The sequence below is a fragment of the Acinonyx jubatus genome, chromosome B1, assembly GCF_027475565.1.
Source record: "Acinonyx jubatus isolate Ajub_Pintada_27869175 chromosome B1, VMU_Ajub_asm_v1.0, whole genome shotgun sequence".
Taxonomy (NCBI): Eukaryota; Metazoa; Chordata; class Mammalia; order Carnivora; family Felidae; genus Acinonyx; species Acinonyx jubatus.
The window spans coordinates 199,550,398-199,572,725 of NC_069382.1; the positions used below are offsets into that span (position 1 = coordinate 199,550,398).

Consider the following 22,328-nt stretch of genomic DNA (forward strand, 5'->3'; position numbering starts at 1 on the left):
AAACACCCCTGGAAGGTGCACAGCAGCCACAAGGACGGGCACACAGGCGGAGACACGCCCTGGCGGGAGAATCTTGGTGACTAAGGTGCAGATGTCAGCCTGAATGCAAGCGGGCGAAGGCTTTGTGACGCTGGGGCCCTGGGGAAGGCGGGGCCGGCCTGTGCTCCCCCTCAATGACACCGGAGGGCACTCCGGGCTGAGGAACAGGACCCTCAGCCCGGGACACTGGTGGGCGGATGCCCAAGCCCTCCCCTCTCCCCTCTCCGTGGCACAGGTCCACCCCTGGGGGGTCTCAGCATCCAGGTGGTCCACAAGGGCCTTCGTCTTCAACCCGGCTTTGGTGACAAGGTGATTCACGTATGAATATAGAGACGTCTGCAGACTCATGAGGCTCTCATTTTACGAGGTGTCACATGTTTATTGCTGTTCACAGATGGGGTCAAACACCACGCTCGTGCTCCTGGGCGCTGGGGCCCGGCTCTGCAGTGAGTGGTCACACCACTGAGGGCAGCTCTTCCTTGTCGCTGGGGACACCGCTAATGCAGCCCTGCAACACGGCAGAGTGGCCGGGTCAATCTCTTACCCGCTCGGCTGGCTCAGCTCTCCCGTGCTGGACGCGCAACTTTACAACCGCGGGGAGGGGGACCAACGTTAGGGCTGAGTTTCACACTTCCTCTCATCACCTCACGGTAGGGAAGCTGCTCAGTTCACACACACACACACACACACACACACACACACACACACACACACAGCGTCTCAGATTCGCTTTCTCTGTCACACACCCAATTGCAATTCCTCAACCCTGAGCTGGGCCTGCAAGGAAGGAAACAGGGCCCGGGCTCCCCCTGCGAGCACCGGGTGGCGCAGAGCGGCCCCTCCCGCACCAGGACACCACAGCTGCAGGTGTCCCTGCCCGGCAACCTGCTCGCCTTGGCTCAGGCCTGCGTGTGGAGCGTGTCCAGACACGACTTCCTGCGCATGGACAGACCGACCGTGCTAACGCACGCCTGGCCCCCGTTCTCCAAGGGAGTGTGGTCATGGTGGACATGCCCGACAGACCTTTCCCACCCAAGGCGTGTTTTTCACACTGAACAAAGATGGACTCGAATGTTGGTGGACAAGCTCTGAACGAGGCCTTCGAGAACGGACAGGGCACCAAGCAGGATAAGCCGCTAGTCCAAGGAGGACCGCACTAGGAGGAAACGTTTCTAGATACGGCCCGCGAAGTGTCTCCGAACCACTCCTCCAGGTTCTCCGTGAAAGCAGGCTAGCGAGGGAGCGGCTGTGAAGTCAGAACGGGCACGGAGTAATCTACACGGCGTATACCGTTTCCCGACTGTTCTCCACGACACCGATTTCGGAGCACGCTTAAGTGCCTTGTCACTGAGAGAGGGATCTGCTTCGGAGGCAGGTAAGCCCTTTTCCTTTTTGGATCAGGACAGTCTTCGTACCAACAGCAAACGCCCTTGTGAGGGTTTTTGAGCCCCCGTGGGGCTCAAATAGCACCACATTGCCAGAGCACTTAAATTATGTTTCTTTGCTTTTAACACGTCACATTTTTTAAGAATCCAAAATAACAACATGCTTTTTGTTCTTACCCCTCTTCTGAGGAGTCTATAGAAGAAGCCTCTCTTTGGTTTGGGAACTGGGTGGCACAGTGTCTCTTGTAGATCCAGTGCCACATATTCTCCAGTGTCACTTTCGTTGATGTCCTTAAAACAACCCGATTCGATCATCTGCATCCGCAGAGAAGTGGGGGACACCGCGAGGTCAGTTGGCCAAATCCCCCCCCCCCCCCCCCCGGCAACCGTGCCCAGCACTCCGGGGCCACCCCCATTCCCGTCCTCTTTCCTGCTTGCTGACTCCTTCTCGGGGTCCCTGCCCCGGCCTCCTCCTCCTCTCCCTGAGCGCACCCCCAGAGCAGGCCAGTACCGTGGGCGCTGGGCAGCAGCCAGGCCCGCTTTCGAAGTGAGACCCATCGTGGACAACTATCCCCTTCCTGTGCATAATGTTACCTCCAAGCACACGCGCGCGCACGCGTTTCCTCCTGGCATCGTACCCCGTAGAAACCCGCAGTACCTCGTTCTGCCAGGGGATGGAGACAGAGCCTGTGGCAAATTGGCTGTAGAAAGTATCATCTGTGGTGTCCAGGTAGACTCCCCTCACCGTGGAGAACTGGTCGATATCCACGACATCCTTACAATACACTGCCTTCGGCTGTGTGCAAAGAACAAAAAGGCGTTGGCCTCTGAGATGACTGGAATCAATCTTAGTTTCCTTAATTACTAAGAACACGACGCATATGAAATGGACCCATTCACACCGTATCTGAAGCCTTTCCCTTCTCCAGGGAAGTCTCCTCAGTCGCAGGCCCTGCGGATGCCCTCTGGCCCGCAAACCTCCTGAGGCCCCCGCCCTCCTCTTTTCTGCAGTGGAAGGTGGGTTACGGGCAGAGGCAGGGATGAGGAAGGGCAGGGCGGAGTCCCACCTGTGCCTCCAACCCTCGGCCTCCTTCACGTGAAACGCCCTCTGCAAAGTCTCAGTGGAAAACAGCAGGTCCCGCCTCCCCACCTGCTGTCAGAGGTCATCTAGTGGTCGGGAGCCGACCCCTCCTCTGGGACAGGAGCCCAGGCCGGCTGCCCTGAGGATCAAGCAAGCAGGGCGGGGCCAAGCCTGGGCCGCTGCCTCCTCCGTGCAGCATGTGCTTCTGGAAATAAGGCATCGGCAGCTACAGACCAAACCGTGATAGTGCAAGAGGCACTGACAGTTCTGAGAAATGTCCTGCCCACGTGCCGGAACCTGCCCAAAGAAGTGACATTCCATAGGTTGCCGGTCAGCACACGTCAGAGCAGTGCTATCCGTTCAGTCCCCACACAGCGGGGGAAGTGAGCAAATGGTGGCCACACTCAGGAAGCAGTCCACGAGAGGCCAAAGGCCCAGAGCCCCGTCCTGCCACCCCCCCCCCCCCAGTAGACAAAACTGCCTACCCCACTGCCACCGGACTCTCCTGTCAAGTGGCCCCCACAGGCTCCTCTGGTTACGTTCAGCAGAACACGCAGAACAGCCCCGGAGCCGGGACCCGCCAGGGCCTGCCCCAGGCTCGCCGGTGTGGCAAGGGCATTCCCGCCCCTCCCCGGAGAAGACCGCCTGCCTTCCCTGCTCCTCCCGACCGACGGCCCGTCTCAAGTCCCTGCGGCACACAATCACTAGCCAGGGGGTTGGCCAGTTGTAGCAAAGGTTGCCGGTTTGTAACCTGTCGACCTGCCTCCCTGCCTATGTCCACAGGCTGGATCGAGCTCCACGGCAGCGAGACCTGGCTTTCCTGTTCTCCCTGTGGCCTCAATCCCGAGATCTGTGTCCTGCGGGTAGCAGGCACCCCATGGATCTGTAGCTCGTGAGCTAATTCAAAGGAGGGAGGCACCAGATAACGCACTGGAGTACGGAATAAACACCCTAAGCCCTGAATCACACCCTGCAGAACTCTCTCCTCTTCACAGGTCTGTGCTGTGCCTGCAGCAGGCAGTTCAGGAGAGAGTCCGGACTGCTTGCTGCTCATTCGTTCACACTTCCATCCACAGGGGCTCACTGCCTGGTGTTCCCACAGGCGTGGCTGCAAACCGGGCTCTGGGCGCGGCCCCCGCCGCAGGCTCACGAGGAGACTCACGAGGAGGCTCAGGGGACCTCCAGGGCTGCCGGTGTGGAGCCAGGAACTGGGAGATGCATACAGGGCAAGTGCTTCCCAGACTAAAGAGGCAGGCGTGCCCGCGCTGACACAAGAAAGGGGACGCCGGAACATGCAAGGCCTTGCCGGGCCCGCCGAGAAGGCTGTGGGGTGGTGCTGAGGTTCTGAGTGGGGCAGGGCCAGGCTCAGCTGCCACGAAGGCCTGTGAGGGCCCATGAGGACAGTGTGGTGCGTGGCGGGGGCTGGGGAAGGGGGTCCAGGGTGGGGCACCCCGGGCACAGCCGGGCTGCACCAGGTGACTCTGTATCTGCTGGAACAAAATCACTGGGTCACGTGACCCCCTGCTCCTCTCTAGACAACGTACTTACATCAGGACAGAAAGGGGGATCCAACATATTTGCTTCCAGCTTCTTGAAGTTAATGTCCTTGAACACGGGGTGTCCCTTCACTTCTGCTGCTCCACCGCTGAAGCCCAGCCGTTGTCTGGGATTCTTGGTGAGTAACTGTGCCAGAGGCAGAAGCAAAGTCAAGTTAAGCTCCTGGGACGTGAGAGAACTCAGAAAATCTCCGCAATAAGAACCAGGGAATTAGGGGTAGCAAAGAGCACCTCCATCCAAACAAAGTTACGCAAATTTCAAAGTTTCAACCAAACCTCGTTAATTCAGATTTCTCTACTTTAGAATGCATGGTGCTTCAAAAAAAAGTGGAAGCTAATAAAATAACCCTTGAGCCACCAGCAAATAAAGCATGGGCTAAGTAAACCTTTGAGGAAGAATTTTAGCCATGGAAAAATTAAGGGGCTTTTTTAAAGGAAAAGAAACCGTCAAGAACGTCCGATATGCCATTTTAATGCTATGTTATGTTTATAACCAGAAAGTTCTTTATTCATTAACTAGATCACTGAGGAACTCAGATGAGGCAGAATTTTGGCAAACCTAGTTCCAGAAATTGTATGTTCTTAAAGTGATCAGGCAGCACCTCTTCCTAAAGTGTTCCTTACTCACACACTCATCATCGTCACCAATTCAAAGAGGTTCATCCACGGTTACTATCAGTCAGTAAGGCTGGGGATGCTCAAAGCAACATGGGAGGCCGGGGCCTCTAAAGCACAGCAGAGCAGGCCTGGGGAGCCCCTGAGCTTGTACCTAAGGTTTTATCAGAGCACGGCCGGGCCGTTACCTGAGCTGGGCCCAGGGCCGCTTCTGCACTGGAGCGGTGAAGGACCAGCTGTGAGAGGGACCTATGAGGCCCAGGCACCTTTACTCTCTGGCCCCTCACAAGAAAGTTTGCTGGGGCGCCTGGGGGGGCTCAGTCGGTTGAGCGTCCGACTTCAGCTCAGGTCACGATCTCACGGTGCGTGAGTTCGAGCCCCGTGTCAGGCTCTGTGCTGACAGCTCGGAGCCTGGAGCCTGCTTGGATTCTGTGTCTCCCTCTCTTTCTGCCCCTCCCCTGCTCACAGTCTGTCTGTCTGTCTCTTTCTCAAAAATAAATAAACATTTACAAAAACAAAAAACAGGAAAGTTTGCCGACCTTGGCCTCGCCTCGCCGCCAGCACCCACTTTTCTGAACAGAAATCAACTCCCAGTGCGACGCACGCCTACCTCGTTCACCTCCGCAGACCCACGGCCCTCATGTGCACTGTGCCCTCCGTCTAGAAGAGTCGTGGCCTGGCTCTCTCAGGCTCCAGCTTCCCACCTCAGACCTCCCTCGGCATACCTGTCACGACTGCTGTGACCACATCACGTGGGGAGCTGCTTGGAACAAAGCCTCCAGGGCCGGGGGGGACTCCCGCTCACTGCTGTGGCCCCAGCACCCAGCCGGGGCGACAGCTGAGTAAGATTCACTCAGTGCAGCTACCCCTCGCACACTTCGTTAATTCGGAACAGATCTGGAAACTAACTGTGGTGCCAGATACAATCCCCACGTCTCAGGGCTCCGTGACTCCACCATCCGGCCCGTTGCCAACACACACCCATCCAGCGGCCTTGGACTTGTGGTCAGAGAGCTCGGTTGGGATCAAGTCTGCCCACGGCCGTTGACGATGGGACATCACGAAAATCAAAGTCTTAACTTTTCAACTGTGAGGCTAAGAAAATACCCCAGAAATCCACCATGAGATTAGATGAGACAATCTGTCAAAGAGTTGTGAAAACTACAGAAAGGTGCCCACGTGTCAGGCGCCACTCTGACCTCCTGCTTGAGTCACCGTAAACAGCCGGCGTTTCCTCTTCCCTGCCTTCTGCTCTGTCGAGCACAAGTGCAACACCCTGACCTCACACCAAGTCCGGGTCACGCGCTCGTCACAGGTGCAGAGTGCTGGGGGCAGGCAGAGAGGGCGAGGGGCCCCGCAGAAGCCTGCAGCACCACTCCCGCCCCGGCAAGTCCCTGTCCCCAGAGGTGCCGTCCCCCTCGACTGCCCCTTGCCTCCCAAGACGCCCCCTCCTCTGGTCCTCGCTTGCTGGCACTGAACCCCCTCTCCAGGAAGCAGCCGCTGCCGATCTGTGTTGCCAGGCCCGGCACACGCACAGCTGCACCGCCTCCCGGCCAGCCTGTGGAGGAGAGGTCGTCACCACCCACAGCTTAGGGGCGAGAAACCAGAGGTGCCGGCAGGGAAACCCGGCACGGGGAGCGGAGACGTGGCCCCTGGCACAAGCTCCAAGCCAGAGCTGCCAGCCCCAACACGGGCACTCACGCGGGCACCGCCTTGCTCCCCGGCACCCCTAGCAGAGAACAGCACTTCTGCAGCCTGAAAAGCCCTGAGTCCTGGTTTCTTCCTTGTTGACGGCACCCGTCAAATCCTGCTTTTCCACTACAGTTCTTTTTCACGTTAGGTCGACGCGTGCATTCCTTAGGCGGCAGGCTCTCCCAGCTCCGTACTTTTACATTCCCACCGCCCTTATCAGTGCCTGGCAGATCACAAGCACTCGGTCAAGTAGCAGCTTGGCCAGAGTGCTGTTAACCGTGGAGGCGCTGACCCAACACTGCCAGCTCCCAGCAGAATGAGCTGGCGGGGAGAAAGGCCAGCCTGCTTCCGCTGTCTGGTGACAGGCCACAAACATTGGTCACATCATATATGGAAACAACAGGGGAGGGAAAACAAAACAGGTACTCTCCAGCCACCGACAACTCACTGAAGTTACTGATCTACTCAGTATAGCGGCTGTTGGTCCCACACCCACTTGGGGACCCACGCCCGGCCTCTCTGTGGCCTCCTCACCAACAACCTGGTCCTCCGCCCCCCATTCCTGCCACTCTCTCTCCCTAGACTCTTCGTGACCAGCCAGACCTCCTGTCCTCTCCACACGCTCCCCCAGACTTTCTGACTTTGGCAAGGAGGGACCAGACTCCAACGAGCGGGGCCCCCACCTTGCCTAGAGCCCGCCAACTCTGCCCCTTCCCTTGAGCCCCTCTTCCTCACCCTCCTATAACCCACTTCGATTCCACTGTCCATCAGTCAGCCACCCCTCGGCCTCCGCCCCACCCCACAGCCTCGTAGGGTCCTTCACACATCAAGGAAGGTGGCAGGCACGTGGCAGGCCATCAGGTCAAGGTGTCTGCTTGACCATGATTCCTGGCAGTAGTTAAAGAGGAAAGAAACATGAAAAGACAGAAAAACCTCACTGTTTCTAAGATACCGAAGATGCTGCTTTGTCTTTACTTTTGCAGGAAATGATGACCTTGGCCCCACCTTCCCTGTCAGGTGCGTCTTTGGAGAAAGCAAACAATGACTGCTCTGCTTTGCTCCCGTTGGCTGAAGCCCAGTCGCGTTGTTTCCCCGGGCAAGGGCAGGACGTGTGGCGCCAGCCTGGCGCGGAGACTGCTGGGTGTCCCCAGCGCTGGTGGCAACAACTACAATGAGGCAGAGGGTGTCTCCCAGCCCGGCCCCCCTGGAGCCCGACCCACCATCCTGCAGACGGACTTGGCGTCCTCGGAAAACTTCCTGGAGTACTCCTCTGTGTCCTTCTTCACTCTGCGCTCGACTTCCTGTCGCTTGACCTTCTCTTTGAACTTTTTGAATGGAGAATGTCCCTGAATCATTTCATATATCAGGCAGCCAAGTCCCCACCAATCAGGACTAAATGTATAGTTTTCATTATTGATAACTTCAGGAGCTACACAGCAAATACAGGAAATGTAAATTAAGTTTTGGTTTTAAATTTTCTTGCAATTACTTACAAATAAAACACTATAAATTTAACATTTTCTACAACATGAACCTCGGAAATGTGTTAAGGGAAAGAAGCCGGACGCACATGGCCCAAGAGTATGTGATTCCACGCACATGAAGCAGGCGGAACAGACCAGTCTGCAGGGGCTGGGGCGGGAGGGGGTGCTGATGGGCGCGGGGTCTCTTTCTGGAGGTGAGGGCAACACCCTGTGGTGGTTGCACAGCTCCGTGAGCATGCTGAAACCCGCTTCAGAGTGGTGGACTCAACGGTGTGGGACTCATGTTTCAACAAAGCGGTTACTGGACACGGTCTGTACGATCCCGGAGCGTGGAACGAACAGCCACAGAATAAGGGCCACGGGGAAAGCGGTGCTCCGGGTAAGACCCCGCTCCTGAGGAGCGCGACCCCTCAGACACCCAGAAGCATGCCCATGGGCACCCCACGGGCATCGGCCGCCTATTCCCAACACGGGAAGACCCCGCGGCAGGCGGTAGCACACACAGTGGGGGCGTGGGGCTCTCGGGGTCCCTCCTGCTGGAGGCCACCCCTGGGTCAGGCTGGCACTGCTGGGCTGGGAGCTGACCCCAGGCCAGGGCCTCCCGCTCACAGAGGCTTTGCAAAAACCAGGGAACGGTGGATTCACGAGGGGCCTGAGAGGCCAGAGGGCACAGCGTGGGGACTGTGGCAGTGAGGGGGCCCCGTCCTGTCCCGATTCTGACCTCCCTCAGCTGTGTGACCCGGCAGGCCTCACACCCCGCCTCTGTGAGACAGGAGGGCAGACGGAGGGCTCCCTCCGCAGTCCCGGCCCTGGCGCCCGTGCCCCTCCAGGCGGCCTGGACCTGGTCTCGGGTGTGTTCTGGGCATGCAGCACCTGGGGAGAGGGCGAGGCCCTCCAAGCGGCCCCTCACATACCCATGTAGCCGACGGTCCCCACTCTTCCTCGGACGGTCCGGCCCTCCGGGACCTCCACGGCTAAACCCAGGTCTGAGATCCGGATGTGCCCTGTGTGTTCAAGCACATCACACAAACCACACGGGGTGTGCCGACACATTAACGGCAAAAAACCATGGGGGAAAACCTAAAATTACGTGTACCTTCTCCGCATTCCGTAAGACGGTATGTGGTTCCACTAACACAACAGGAAACCAGATTTACAGCTGCCTACTGACCAGGAAGCCCTTTAACTACAACCACTTGATGATACAGAAGCATTGCATTTATTACTTTATATCCTATAAATAAAACTGTAACGCATAGTACATGAACTACACAATCGAAAATAAACACTTTTGATCAGAACACCAGGAAGCTTATATGCAGGGACAACAACAGATGAATAAGGAGTTTTTCTCTGAAGAACAAATCGTAATAGCAAAATAATAAATAAAAATCAAGGAAATTCATTTAAAAGACTGTTATGGGGGCGCCTGGGTGGCTCAGTCGGTTAAGCGTCCGACTTCAGCTCAGGACATGATCTCACAGGTCCGTAGGTTCAAGCCCCATGTCGGGCTCTGTGCCGACAGCTCGGAACTGGAGCCTGTTTCGGATTCTGTGTCTCCCTCTCTCTCTGCCCCTCCCCACTCATGCTCTGTCTCTCTCTCTCTCTGTCTCAGAAATAAATAAACATTAAAAAAAATTTTTTTTTAATTTTTTTAAAGACTATGTTATGTATTAATGCCTGTACGTAGAAAGATTTAAGTAGTTATTAAATTCCTTATGAAAATAACAACTTCTAGAAAGTTTTCTTTTCAGAGTCTAGAAAGATAAACCAGCCCTGGAGGCAGACACCCTGGTCACCATGTTCACCAGGTGTCCCCAGCTTCTGACACAGCGTCTGCATATAGTAGGTGGTCAATAAATATTTATTGAGGAAGTGAGTGAATCAACCAATAAATGTGTGCTGAGCATTGAAAATACACAACATACTGTTCAAGGCCCTGGGGCCATTTTACAACAGTCCACATTATGCTCTACATGGAAAGATGACTCTCCCTTAGCGTGCCTGCCACCAGGAGTCACATCATTCCCTGCCCACCATGGGGGAGGCCGGAGGCTGGTGGGCACAGATTCTGGAGCCACGCGGCCCAGACGTGAGTCCCAGCTCTGCCACTTATTAGCATGTCTCAGTTTCCTGCTTTCATACAGAAAGATTTCCTCAATAAGGCAGCTTTTATGTATTTTGTGTTTAAGTACAATACTGGCACGTCGTGAAATTTTAAGTAACCTTTCTTACTTTTCTTTTAAAAAGTGATTTTTTTTTTTAACTGGGACATGAAAAGCAAAACTGCTGACAAACTGTGTTTGAGAACACGGCCTGTTGTGCAGACCGCGGGGAAGCCGGTGCACACACACCTTCCTAACGGGCACACAGACCAGCATAGACGGACAGCCCCCTCACGAAGAATTTGGCAACGTCTGTACAACTGCATGTGAACCCATCCTTCAGCCTCACATCCCCCAGGAGTCTATCCCAAGGACACACTAGATAAGGCAGGAAATGGCACGTGGACAAATTTATGCAGTAGAAATAGCAGAAGACGGGGAACAGCCTGCTGTCCACCAGTGTGCACCGGGCAGATCCTGCTGGTCCCTCCACAGGCAGGCGGACAAGCGGGTAAGCAAGGTCTCTATTTGGTGTTGTAGAGCGGTCCATGTTACATATTAAAGAAGCAAAGTGGGGGCGCCTGGGGGGCTCAGTTGGCTGAGCATCCGACTTTTGTTCAGGTCATTATTTTGCGGGTGCGTGAGTTCAAGGCCTGCACCAGGCCCACTGCTGTCAGCCTGTCAGGGAAAAGCCCACTTTGGATCCTCTGTCCCCCTCTCTCTGCCCTCCCCCACTACCACTCTGCCAAAAATAAATATTTTTAAAAGGAAAGAAAGAAAGAAAGAAAGAAAGAAAGAAAGAAAGAAAGAAAGACAGAAAGAAAGAAGAGGGAAATACTCTAATCATATGAATGTCATTAGGAACTAATATTTTCAGCATTAGGATTAAAAAACCCAAATGTGAAACAAAGAAGTTAAATGAGAATTGGAAATATCAACACGAATTCATGATGAATATTTTCTTTTAAAACAACGTTTTAAAAAAGTTTTTTTAATGTTTATTTTATTTCTGAGGGAGAGAGAGACACACACACACAGAGAATCAGAAGCAGGCTCCAGGCTCTGAGCTGTCGGCACACAGCCCGATGAGGGGCTCAAACTCAGGAGCCGTGAGATCATGACCTGAGCCGGAGTCGGACGCTTAACCGACTGAGCCACCGAGGCGCCTCTAAAACAATGTTTTCAAGAACAATGTTTTCTAGGAAGAATGACCATCATGGCATCAAAGAACATCTTAGCACCCACACTGTGCTCTCACAGAGCTGCTTTCCACACAGAGGACCAAGGCCCTTCAGAGAAACAGTTGATTCCAGGCCTTGGTCAGCACACGTGCAAGGTAATCCTAGAACATCTTTAATAAGAAACAATAACAGAAAACAAGGAAGTTATTAAAGGCTACTGGGCATCCACGGGCTGAAGATGGGACAAAAAACATCAAAAAGAATAATTACTCGAATGGATGAAACCATGTCAACATGTTAAAATCCATACGTTCATAATGATACCAAAACAGAACAAAAACCTCATGAGCACCTTGGAGAATGATAGAGAACTAACACAGTACTCTGAAAAGTGGAAATAAAAGACGTGTTCAAGTATTTCACCCGCTTTTCCTGAACAAACAGGTAAACGACGTTCCTTTTTACAGATGAATCTCAACAGATAAGTGCCAAAGGAGTGATGGAATTAGAATAGCACCATTGTACAATCCTGGAGAAATGATGGGTCTTGATGTCGATCATTAAGCTGTTAAGTGAAACGCCGGTGGGGAACGAATAATGGACGGATCAGGCTGACAAAGCATCTGAGAGCACTCATCAATCTGAACACCATAAAAAGAGAGACGCTCAGGCATCATATGCCTCCTGATGTAGTACCACAGGAGTTACACACACAGTGTGCTCACCAAAAATCAAATCTGGACCTATTCCAGCCTCCAGATCTAACTACTGGCTTCCAGGGAAAGTAGGGCAGTAGGAAACATGTGAAGTCCAGCCAAGTCCAGAACACAGGAAATTCTACGGGACAAATGTCTGTGTACTCGTGTGGCAGGGCGGCCATAACCCAAGTGCCACAGGCTGGGGGCCTTCGGCAAGATATTTACTTCCCCACAGCCCTGGAGCCTGGAGTCCCAGGCCAAGAGCCCGAGGGCGGGCGGCCTCTCCGCTCGGGGTGTAGAGGACCGCTCTTGCCCTGTGTCTTGACAGCGTCCCCCACCCCGTGCATGCGTGTCTTAACCCCTCCTCTTGCAGGAACACTAGTCAGATTCAATCAGGACTTTCCCCAGTGGCTTCCGGCAACTCTAATCACATCTTTAAAGACCTTAACTCCATTGAGCTGCGAACAACACGACCTTGAACTACGCGGGCGCACTCATGCGTGTGGTTTTCTAAATATAGGACAGGGCTATAAATGTATTTTCCTTAGGATTTTCTTAACATTTTTTTCTCTGGCTTACCTCATTGTAAGAATACAGTATATAATATTATGACATATAAAATATGTGTTAATTGACTATTCATGTTATTAGTAAGGCATCTGGCCAACAGTCGGCTATTAGTAGTTAACTGTTATTGTTTTTGTTGTTGTTTTTAAGTAGGCTCCATGCAACATGGGGCTCGAACTCACGACCCTGAGATCAAGACCTGAGCTGAAATCAAGAGTTGGTCACTCAACCAACTGAGCCACCCAGGTGCCCCAGTAGTTAAGTTTTGAGGAAGGTGAAAAATGATCTGCGGATTTTTGACTGCGTGGGAGTTGGTGCCCCTAATCCCCATGTTGTTCAAAGGCCCACTACATAGTCACGCTCTGAGATACTGTGGGTTAGGGCTTCACAACATGAACTTTAGAGGGACACAATTTGGTCCATAACACCTGGTTTCACAAACAAATAAATGACAGAAAGAAGCAGGGAGAAGAAACCTATGAAGTTAAAAAAAAAAAAAAACTCAACCAGATATCAACCAAAATGTAATGTGAACTTCACGCTACATTCAACACACAACTATAAAAACATTTATGAAATAATGAAGGAAGATTTAAAACTGATGGTATATTAGGTGATATTAAGGAATTGCTAAATACTTTTGGATGTAATAATAGTATTGGATTTATGTTTTAAAAAATAGCATTCTTACCTTTGATATATATTTTATTTTTATTTTTTTTTTCAACGTGTATTTATTTTTGGGACAGAGAGAGACAGAGCATGAACGGGGGAGGGGCAGAGAGAGAGGGAGACACAGAATCGGAAACAGGCTCCAGGCTCCGAGCCATCAGCCCAGAGCCCGACGCGGGGCTCGAACTCACGGACCGCGAGATCGTGACCCAGGCTGAAGTCGGACGCTTAACCGACTGCGCCACCCAGGCGCCCCTGATATATATTTTAGAGATAGAAGAATATGATGTTTAGGACTTTCTTTAAAATCACTGTCAATGATAAAATGCTACCGGTTTTTACAAAAATTCACTACTTATCTTGCTATTTAGGAATATGCCTATTTCATAAAACCGAGGTCTCTGCTATAGAAAACATAGGAATGATACAGTTTTCTTTTTTATGTCAGCTACCAGCTACATTTCACAAACCAAGTCCCTCTTAATTTATAAGTTTTCAAAAAAGAGTGTTGACATATTTAGGATGGACAAATTTACCCGGTAAATATACCTTACAACCTGGAACAGATGATAGTTAGCATTTTTTAAATTTAAATTTTATTGTAATTCCAGCACAGGTAACATAGGGTTATATTCGTGTCAGGTGTACAATATACTGATTCAACAATTGTATATATTACTCGGTGCTCGTCAAGATAAGTGCACTCCTTAATTCTCATCACCCATTTCAACCATCCCCACCCCCGTCTCCCTTCTGGTAACCATCAGTTTGTTTTCTGTAGTTAAGAGCCTATCTTTTGGTTTCTCTCTTTATTTTCCCTTTATTCATTGCTTTTGTTTCTTAAATTCCACATATGAATGAAATCATATTGTATTTGTCTTTCTCTGACTTATTTTGCTTAGCATAATACTCTTGAGATCCATCCATGTTGTTGCAAATGGCAAGATTTCATTCTTTTTTATGGATGAATAGTATTCCATTGTATGTATATACCACGTTTCCTTTATCCATTCATCAGTCGGTGGACATGGGCTGCTTTAATAATTTGGCTATTGTAAATAATGCTGCAATCAATATAGGGGTTTCAAATTAGTTTTTTTTTTTTTATTCTTTGGGTAAATATCCATAGTGCAATCATAGGGTAGTTCTATTTTTAATTTTTTGAGGAACCTTCACACTGTTTTCCAGAGTAGCTACACCCGTTTTGCATTCCCACCAACAGTGCACAAGGGTTCCTTTTCCTTCACATCCTCTCCAACACTTGCTGTCCCTTGTCTTTTTGATAATAGCCATTGTTGTGACAGGGATGAGGTGATATCTCTTTGTGATTCTGATTTGTATTTTAATATAGGACAGTGATGAGGGTGATGAGGGATGTTGAGCATCTTTTCATGTGTCTGCTGGTCATCTGGATGTCTTCTTTGGAAAAGTGTCCATTCATGTCTTCTGCCCATTTTTAATTGGATTATTTGTCTCTTGGGTGTTGAGTTTTGTTTTGTTTTGTTTTTTTGTGGTCCAAAGGGATGTTCCTCTAACTCATAATTTGGACCAAAATCGACCAGAGACATAATTAGTCCCAGAAAAGATAAACCAATATCAGAACTTTAAAAATTGAAGAAAAAGAGAATTGATGTGAAAATATATCTTTCAATAATAAAGACTAAAAAGAGTAGACACAGAATCAGGAAATTCCAGTATCCACAACAGAGAACAGAAAAGAACTTTCACCAATACAGGTCTTATGTCATGATAATGTAAACAACATTTTGGAATGTACAATTCAAGAAATTTTTTTGTAAAAATATATAAAGTCATATGTACCCACCAACAACAGACACATTTTTATCACCCTTGGGTCCAAGAGACATTGTAATGGGAAAGAGACATGTACATAACTGTGTGATTACTTCAAGTCCGAGATAACAACAAAGATTTTGTACAGATGTAGAAGACAAGGAAGGACACTTGAAACCATTAGTATTCATATCAGTGACATGAACTGGGAATTCATACACTTGGGATCCCCATCAAGGAAGAGGCACCTGGAAAGTCAAAGCCACATTCATAACAATGAAAAGATTTCTGTCCCGCCTGAATTTTCATGAACAAAATACATGAAGTGTTTTGAAGTATTCTGAAGTTTTCCCCAAATTGTGTCAATTCAGGATCATCTCCATTGCAATTGGCTCACATTTTAAATAAGTTTTTAAGGGAATTTAAATGCTTTCCCACAGTGTGTCTGTGCTCACAGATTCCTAGGATACCTGAAGTCTTTTCCCTGGTGCTTAAGTTCATAGGATTTCATGTCACTGTGCTTTCATGTGTGTCCTCGAAGGGAAGAGGGACAAGTGAAGGCTTTCCCACAGAGCAGTCATTCACAAGGTTCTCCCCACCAAGGGCCATCACACATACTTGCAAGTCTGTGGGACACTGGAAGGTCTCACCAGAGTCCTCACATACAAAGGCTTACTGTCCACTGTGCACCCTCTTGTGTTCTTGAAGGGAGCAGTGGCTTGCGATGGTCTCTCCCCAAGGTATTTCTTCATATGCACTCAAAGAGACGAGGAAAATTTGTATGCCTTTCCACACTCCTTACATTCACAGGGTTTAATCACGCTGTGCATTTTCAAATGACCTTGAAAACTTTGCGGCTGACTGAAAGCTTTCCCACACCCCATACACTCAAAAGGTCTCTCCCCAGTGTGTGCCCACATGGTGCTTGCAGGAGTGATGGTCACCTGAAGGCTTTTTGGGTGTTGAGTTTTATAACTTCTTTATATATTTTGGATATTAACCCTTTATGGGATATGTTATTTCCAAATATCTTCTCCCATTCAGTAGGTTGTCTTCTTGTTTTGCCGTTTCCTTCACTGGGCAGAAGCTTTTTACTTTGATGTAGTCCTAATACTTTATTTTTCCTTTTGTTTCCCTTGCCTCAGGAAACATATCTAAAAAAATATTGTTATGGCTAGTGTCAGAGAAATTACTGCCTGTGCTGTCTTCTAGGATTTTTATGGCTTCAGGTCTCACATTTAGGTCTTTAATCCCTTTTTAGTTTATTTTTGTGTATGGTACAAGAAAGTGGTCCAGTTTCATTCTTTTGCATGTAGCTGTCCAGTTTTCCTAACACCATTTGTTGGAGAGACTGTATTTTCCCCACTGTATATTCTTGCCTCCTTGGTCATAGATTAATTGACCATATAATTATGGGTTCATTTCTGGATTTTCTATTCTGTTTTATTGATCTATGTGTATATTCTTGTGCAAGTATCATACTGTTTTGATTACTACAGCTTTGTGGTATATCTTGGAATTTGGAATTGTGATACCTCCAGCTTTGATTTTCTTTTTCAAGATTGCTTTGGCTATTTGAGGTCTTTGTGGTTCCATATAAATTTTAGGATTGTTTGTTCTAGTTCTGTGAAAAATTCTGTTGGTATTTTGATAGGGGTTGCATTAAATCTGTAGATTGTTTGGGGTAGTACAGACATTTTAACAATATTGGTTCTTCCAATCCATGAGCATGGTATATCTTTCCATCTGTTTGTATCGTCTTCAGTTTCTTTCATCAATGTTTTAAAATTTTCAGAGTACAGGCCTTTCACCTCCTTGGTTAAGCTTATTCCTAGGTATTTTATTTTTTTGGTGTGATTATAAATGGATTGCTTTATTAATTTCACTGCTCCTTAATTATTGGTGTATAGAAATACAATGGATTTTTATACATTGATTTTGTATACTGCCACTTTAGTGATATATCAGTTCTAGCAGTTTTTTGGTGGAGTCTTTCAGGTTTCTACATGTAGTGTCATGTCATCTGCAAGTAGTGAAAGTTTGACTTCCTTGCTGATTTGGATGCCCTTTTATTCCTTTTTCTTGTCTGATTGCTGTGGCTAGGACTTCCAGTGCCATGTTGAATAAAAGTGGTGAGAGTGGACATCCTTGTCTTGTTCCTGACTTTAGGGGGAAAGCTCTCAGTTTTCCCCCATTGAGGATGATATTAGCTGTGGGTTTTTCATACATGGCCTTTATTATATTGAGGTGTGTTCCTTCTAAACCTACTGTGTGAGGGCTTTTATCATGAATGGATATTGTACTTTGTCAAATGCTTTTTCTGCATCTATTGAAAAGAACATGTGATTTCATCCTTTCTCTTATTTGATGTGATACATTACAATTGATTGATTTGCAAACACTGAGCCACCCTTGCATCCCAGGAATAAATCCCACTTGACTGTGGTAAGTGATTTTTTTAAGGTATTGTTGGATTTGGTATGCTGGTATTTTGTTGAGGATTTCTGCAACCATGTTCAGAGATATTTGCCTGTAGTTCTCTTTATAATCATCTTTTTTTTTTAAACCTAATTTCACCACAAATGTCAAGTTCTGCTTTACAGACAAGAACAGAAGCCCTAACAAGCTGTCTAGATGGGAAATGAAAGAGTTACTCTTATGTTTTATGGTTTCTGGTGGAAATTAGTTCTTGGGAATTTTAACTACATGATACTAAAAATCCTAAAATCAATCACATTCATAAGTCATAAAGTATAGCTAGGATTACATTTTAAAAATTAAAAGAATAGGAAAACAAGAAGAAAAGATTTAAAGTCTCCTGAAATCGGAGCACCTGGGTGGCTCAGTCAGTTAAGCGTCCAACTCTCAATTGCATCTCAGGTGATGATCTCATGGTTTGTAAGATCGAGCCCTGTGTCAGGCTCTATTCCGACAGCACAAAGCCTGCTTGGGAGTCTCTGTCTCCCTCTCTCTCTCTCTGCCCTTCCCCATCATGCACGTGCATGTGCACATATATGCCCTCCCTCTCTCTGTCTCTCAAAATAAATAAACATTTTTTTAATCTCCTGAAATCAAGGAAAGCAAAACAAAGTTCTGTAGAATATTCCTTTCCATTCTTAACAGGAATGTGACCAGGTGCACAGCATCAAAAGAACAAATAACAGTAAGGACTACAGACATGATGCTGGGCTCCTGCTTCGGGGCAGGGTGGTGAAGGTCAGGGCGGCCCAGGCTACTACCAGCCACAACTGCAGAGCCTAACAAATCACACAAGCCGTTCTCCAAGGGTGTCCACGAGCCACGACGGTGACTGTATCGGATGGACAGGACGCCCGTACAGAGAACCACACAGAGGTGAGCTGCCAAGGGGCACCAGCGTTTCTCAGAAGCATTGCAAATCCTGGTCAGAGCAAGGCTGCTCACTGGCAGTGGGGGCTGAAAGAGCAGATCTAGGCCGGCTGACTAGTGACTATGTCCCCGACACGGCCGCAGAAAGAAGTTCCTGCTCAAACCTCAGAACACGCCTCCTCCCCTTAAGTAACTTACCGATTGATGCGTTCTTCCGAAGTCTGAGGTGGGAGGAAGGGTAGTGTGAGAGGCGTGGAAAGTGTGAGTAGAAGAGGGAGGGCTTCTCTCAGGTAGGGGCCAGAGGCAGGAGCCCTCAACCCTGTCCAGGCTTAGAATGACCTGGGAGCATTTTACCCCTCCCCAAACCAATTAATCAGAGTCTCTGGGGATGGTGTTTGGTGCTAGGTATTTATAGCACAGCAAGGCGGACAGCCAATGGTTAATAGGTGACCAGTGAGAAACGTTCTGTATACACTGAGGCCAAACATGTTAGAGATCCTCAGACCCAGTGGTTCTTAAACTTCAGGTGCATCAGAATCTCTTGGAAGACTTGTTCAAACACAGATTGCTGAGCCCCACCCCCAGAGTTTCTGATTCAGTGGGTCTGTAACCACCAGGCCCAACATTTGCATCTTTAACAAGATTCAGCTGATGCTGATAATTGCTGATCTGGGACCACACTTTAGCAGCCAATCGGCTGAGTCCACGACCCTTCCCCAGCCAATCGGCTAAGGCCATGATCCCTATAAAACCTTTTGTGCTTTTGAAACTTGCTCTCTCTGGTATCTCACCGCTGCGTTGGTTCAGGTAGGAGATTGAGGTCGAGCTAGCTCGAATAAAGCCTCTTTGCTTTTGCATCGGACTCGGCTCCCTGGTGGTCTTTGGGGATCACGAATTCTGGGCATAACAGGGGCCACACACGGCCACTCTCCAGCTGCTCCAACCTGCGACTCCCACCGAGGCTGGGCCAGCCCGTGGCTGAGTCAAGACTTTTGGGCCCTGGAGCCTCTGCAGGGATGTAGGCAACAGCAGGCCGCTGGTGCTCCCATGCTACTGCAGACACAGAGAGCAGAGACCTTCACCCCCAAAATACCAGGAAACAGAATCTAGCAATCTATGTAAAGAATAGCATACTATGCCCAAGTTGGATTTATTTCAGAAATGAAATGTTAGGTTAACATCTGAAAATGTACTATATTAACAGGAAAAAAAAAGGACATCCTATAATTATCTTGAAGAGCACTGATAAAATTCAACAACCATTTGTTATTTTTTTAAAAAGAAAAATTCTTTAAAAAAAATTTTTTTTAGGGGCGCCTGGGTGGCGCAGTCGGTTAAGCGTCCGACTTCAGCCAGGTCACGATCTCGCGGTCCATGAGTTCGAGCCCCGCGTCGGGCTCTGGGCTGATGGCTCAGAGCCTGGAGCCTGCTTCCGATTCTGTGTCTCCCTCTCTCTCTGCCCCTCCCCCGTTCATGCTCTGTCTCTCTCTGTCCCAAAAATAAATAAACGTTAAAAAAAAAAAAAAGGGATACAAACAAATGACTTCTGAATAATGAATGTACTCACATGGTGCTACAACGAACAGAATCACAAAATAATGTGGAGAGAAATTAAACGAGCCCCAAATATATGGGATTATATACTATTTTCTTAAACGGAATGATTTAATATTGTTAAGATGTCAGTTCTCTACAAAGTTTCTATGGATCCAACACCATTCCAATAAGAATCCCAGCATGTTGTGGGTTCTTTTGCAGAAACTGAATTACATACTGAAAAATTTAAAAGGGCATTAGTGTCGGTGGAAACCCTGCTCCCCCTAGGCTATCTGCACTCTTAACAGTTTCTTATGACTCTTCTTTTGTGTTTCTTCAGGTCTGTACGTATAAAGCAAATACAAATACACATTACTTCCCCTCTCGTTTTACACAAAAGGCAGCACACTCTATGCTGTTCTTGACCTCACTTCTTTCCAGGGAATGCTGTATGTTGGAGATCACTTCCCGTTTCCACACAGAGTACATCCTCTGTTTTCAAAGCCACTTTCACACCCCGCTGGTCAGCAGCACAGCACAGTGAACCGCGGGTTAAGGGCCAGAAGGCATTTCCCAGTGCAGCCATCACCCCGAGAACTGAGGAGGGGCACCTGCTGATGACAATGAGCCGGTCCAGAAGGGCCATTCCCCACCTGTGCTCACAGGGTCCCCAACCAGCCACCTGCGCTCCTGCTCTGTGAAAGAAGCCTAAGGCTAGGGCAGCGGGCCAGTATTTACAAGGGCAAAGATATACCCCTCCAAGGGAAAAAGCAAGATACGGGCAGAGGAAAATGTTCTTACTTTTGAATTTATTTTAATATGCTTCTAGAACTCAATTATTAACGGAAAATTATGACCATCTCTGCTTCTTGCCTAAATACGGGGGAACGACCATGTTATTATCTCTGTTAGATTTTGAAAAGAACATGTACCAATGAGTTTCTCTTTCTGGTGTTGTTTCTGTTCTGCGATAAGGGGCTAAGCGCACATTAACTCTCTGTAGCCAGGTCCCTCCTAACAAAGCCTTATGCGTTAGACGTGAAAAGCTCACTCACTTACCAATGTCATCGAGGAGGATATTCTCAGGCTTTAAGTCTCTACAAAGGAAGGGACAACAACAAAAAGCTCAGTTATTCACAAGGCGACACTGTGACTCCTCAGCACCCAGCAGAAATGACCACAGATGTCTCTACTCTGAGCAGCAGCAAGAATGGGAGATGACAAGACCACCCTCTGTGGGTCAGCTCCTGAGCCCTTCACGCTGTCGCCGGGAAGGACGAGGACCCCGCAGAGGCTTCATCTTGGCCAACACCATGCATGTGCCAGCGGTGTGCGAACCGCTCTGCACAGGCCCGCGGATCTAATGGAAGGTCAGCAAGGAATTAGTCCATAATAAACTTGGCTGTTTCTCTTATCATTAACGTACTTTTTAAAACGTCAACAAGTGAAAATCCCCCGTACCGGAAGAACTCAGCTCTGGGGGTCAGACAGGCACGGTCTGCCACTTCTCCGCTGCGTGGCCTTAACCGCCCTAGGCCTTGGTGTCCTCCCCTCACAGCGCCGTCCACACCCACCCGCTTCCCGGCAAGGCAGGGTTGGGGAGCTCAGGCCTTGCAGCGGGAAGCAGGTAACCAACAGCAGTGACTGTTATTGGTAGTTCGTTGTGAAGGGGAGGTGGGGAATACCACAAACTTTGAATAAATATAGATCACGAAAGACTAAGATATCTTAAAAGTAATATTTCAAGCTGCTGCTTGTTTGTTTCTTCCCTTAGAGAGAAAAAATTTTCTTTTTCTTTTTTTTTTAAATTTTTAAATTTTTTTTTAAATTTATGTTTGACAGAGAGAGAAGGAGCAACAGAGCATGAATAAGCCAGGGGCAGAGAGAGGGAGACACAGAATCGGAAGCAGGCTCCAGGCTGTGAGCTGTCAGCACGGAGCCCGACGTGGGGCTCAAACTCACAGACCACGAGATCATGATCTGAGCCGAAGTCGGGTGCTCAACCAACTGAGCCACCCAGGAGCCCCAAAAATTTTATTTTTCAAAGGATTTACATTTAACTCTGATTTCCAGTATGGCCCTATCACAACACTGTGTGCCCTGAGCATCACCCCTGATCTGTGGCCAAATGACTAGAACCTACAGAGGAGGCAGAAGCAGCAGGACAGATGGACAGACAAGACAGTAAGCTAGTGAGAGCAATGGTGGCTGGAAGCGGCTGGCCTCCAGAAAGCTCTGTAGAGAGAGGCCCCGCAGAACCAGGAGCAGCTGAAGTGAGAGCACTGCCCACAAGGCCCACAGGCCGCACTTCCTGTAAAACCAGCTCAGGCCAACTCCCACAGCCCTGGGAAAGGAGAGAGGTTACCTGGTTCCAAGCCCAGGGAGAGAAGAAGCTGCAGAGAAACATTTCCTGTAGCAACACCCAGGCCACTGTGGTAACGGTCTCCCTGGGGACAGAGACCAGTGGCAGAGGCGTGGGGGCCTTCTGTGTTTGCATTTTCTTTTCTTTTTTTATTTAAAACAAAAAAATTTTTTTTAATGTTTATTTATTTCTGAGACAGGGAGAGACAGAGCA

The 22,328-nt window shown here is 48.9% G+C and overlaps 1 protein-coding gene across 14 annotated transcripts in view; it reads right to left on the reverse strand.

The window, feature by feature from the left end:
* Window positions 1-392: 392 nt before the first annotated feature.
* Window positions 393-22,328, reverse strand: part of GRK4 (G protein-coupled receptor kinase 4) — a 95,146-nt gene continuing 73,210 nt past the window's right edge. For 11 of the 14 annotated variants that reach the window (XM_053217693.1, XM_053217690.1, XM_053217695.1 and 8 more), the window contains 7 exons: window positions 20,813-20,850; window positions 8,767-8,856; window positions 7,589-7,797; window positions 4,054-4,188; window positions 2,083-2,220; window positions 1,602-1,739; window positions 393-547 (listed from right to left, as the gene is read on the reverse strand). In XM_053217693.1, coding sequence (XP_053073668.1) covers window positions 494-547; window positions 1,602-1,739; window positions 2,083-2,220; window positions 4,054-4,188; window positions 7,589-7,797; window positions 8,767-8,856; window positions 20,813-20,850 — 802 coding nt within the window. In that variant the 3' untranslated portion in view covers window positions 393-493. Of the gene's footprint in view, window positions 548-1,601; window positions 1,740-2,082; window positions 2,221-4,053; window positions 4,189-7,320; window positions 7,503-7,588; window positions 7,798-8,766; window positions 8,857-20,812; window positions 20,851-22,328 lie in introns of those variants that run through there. The other 3 variants (XM_053217686.1, XM_053217689.1, XR_008296449.1) reach the window with 3 other exon arrangements.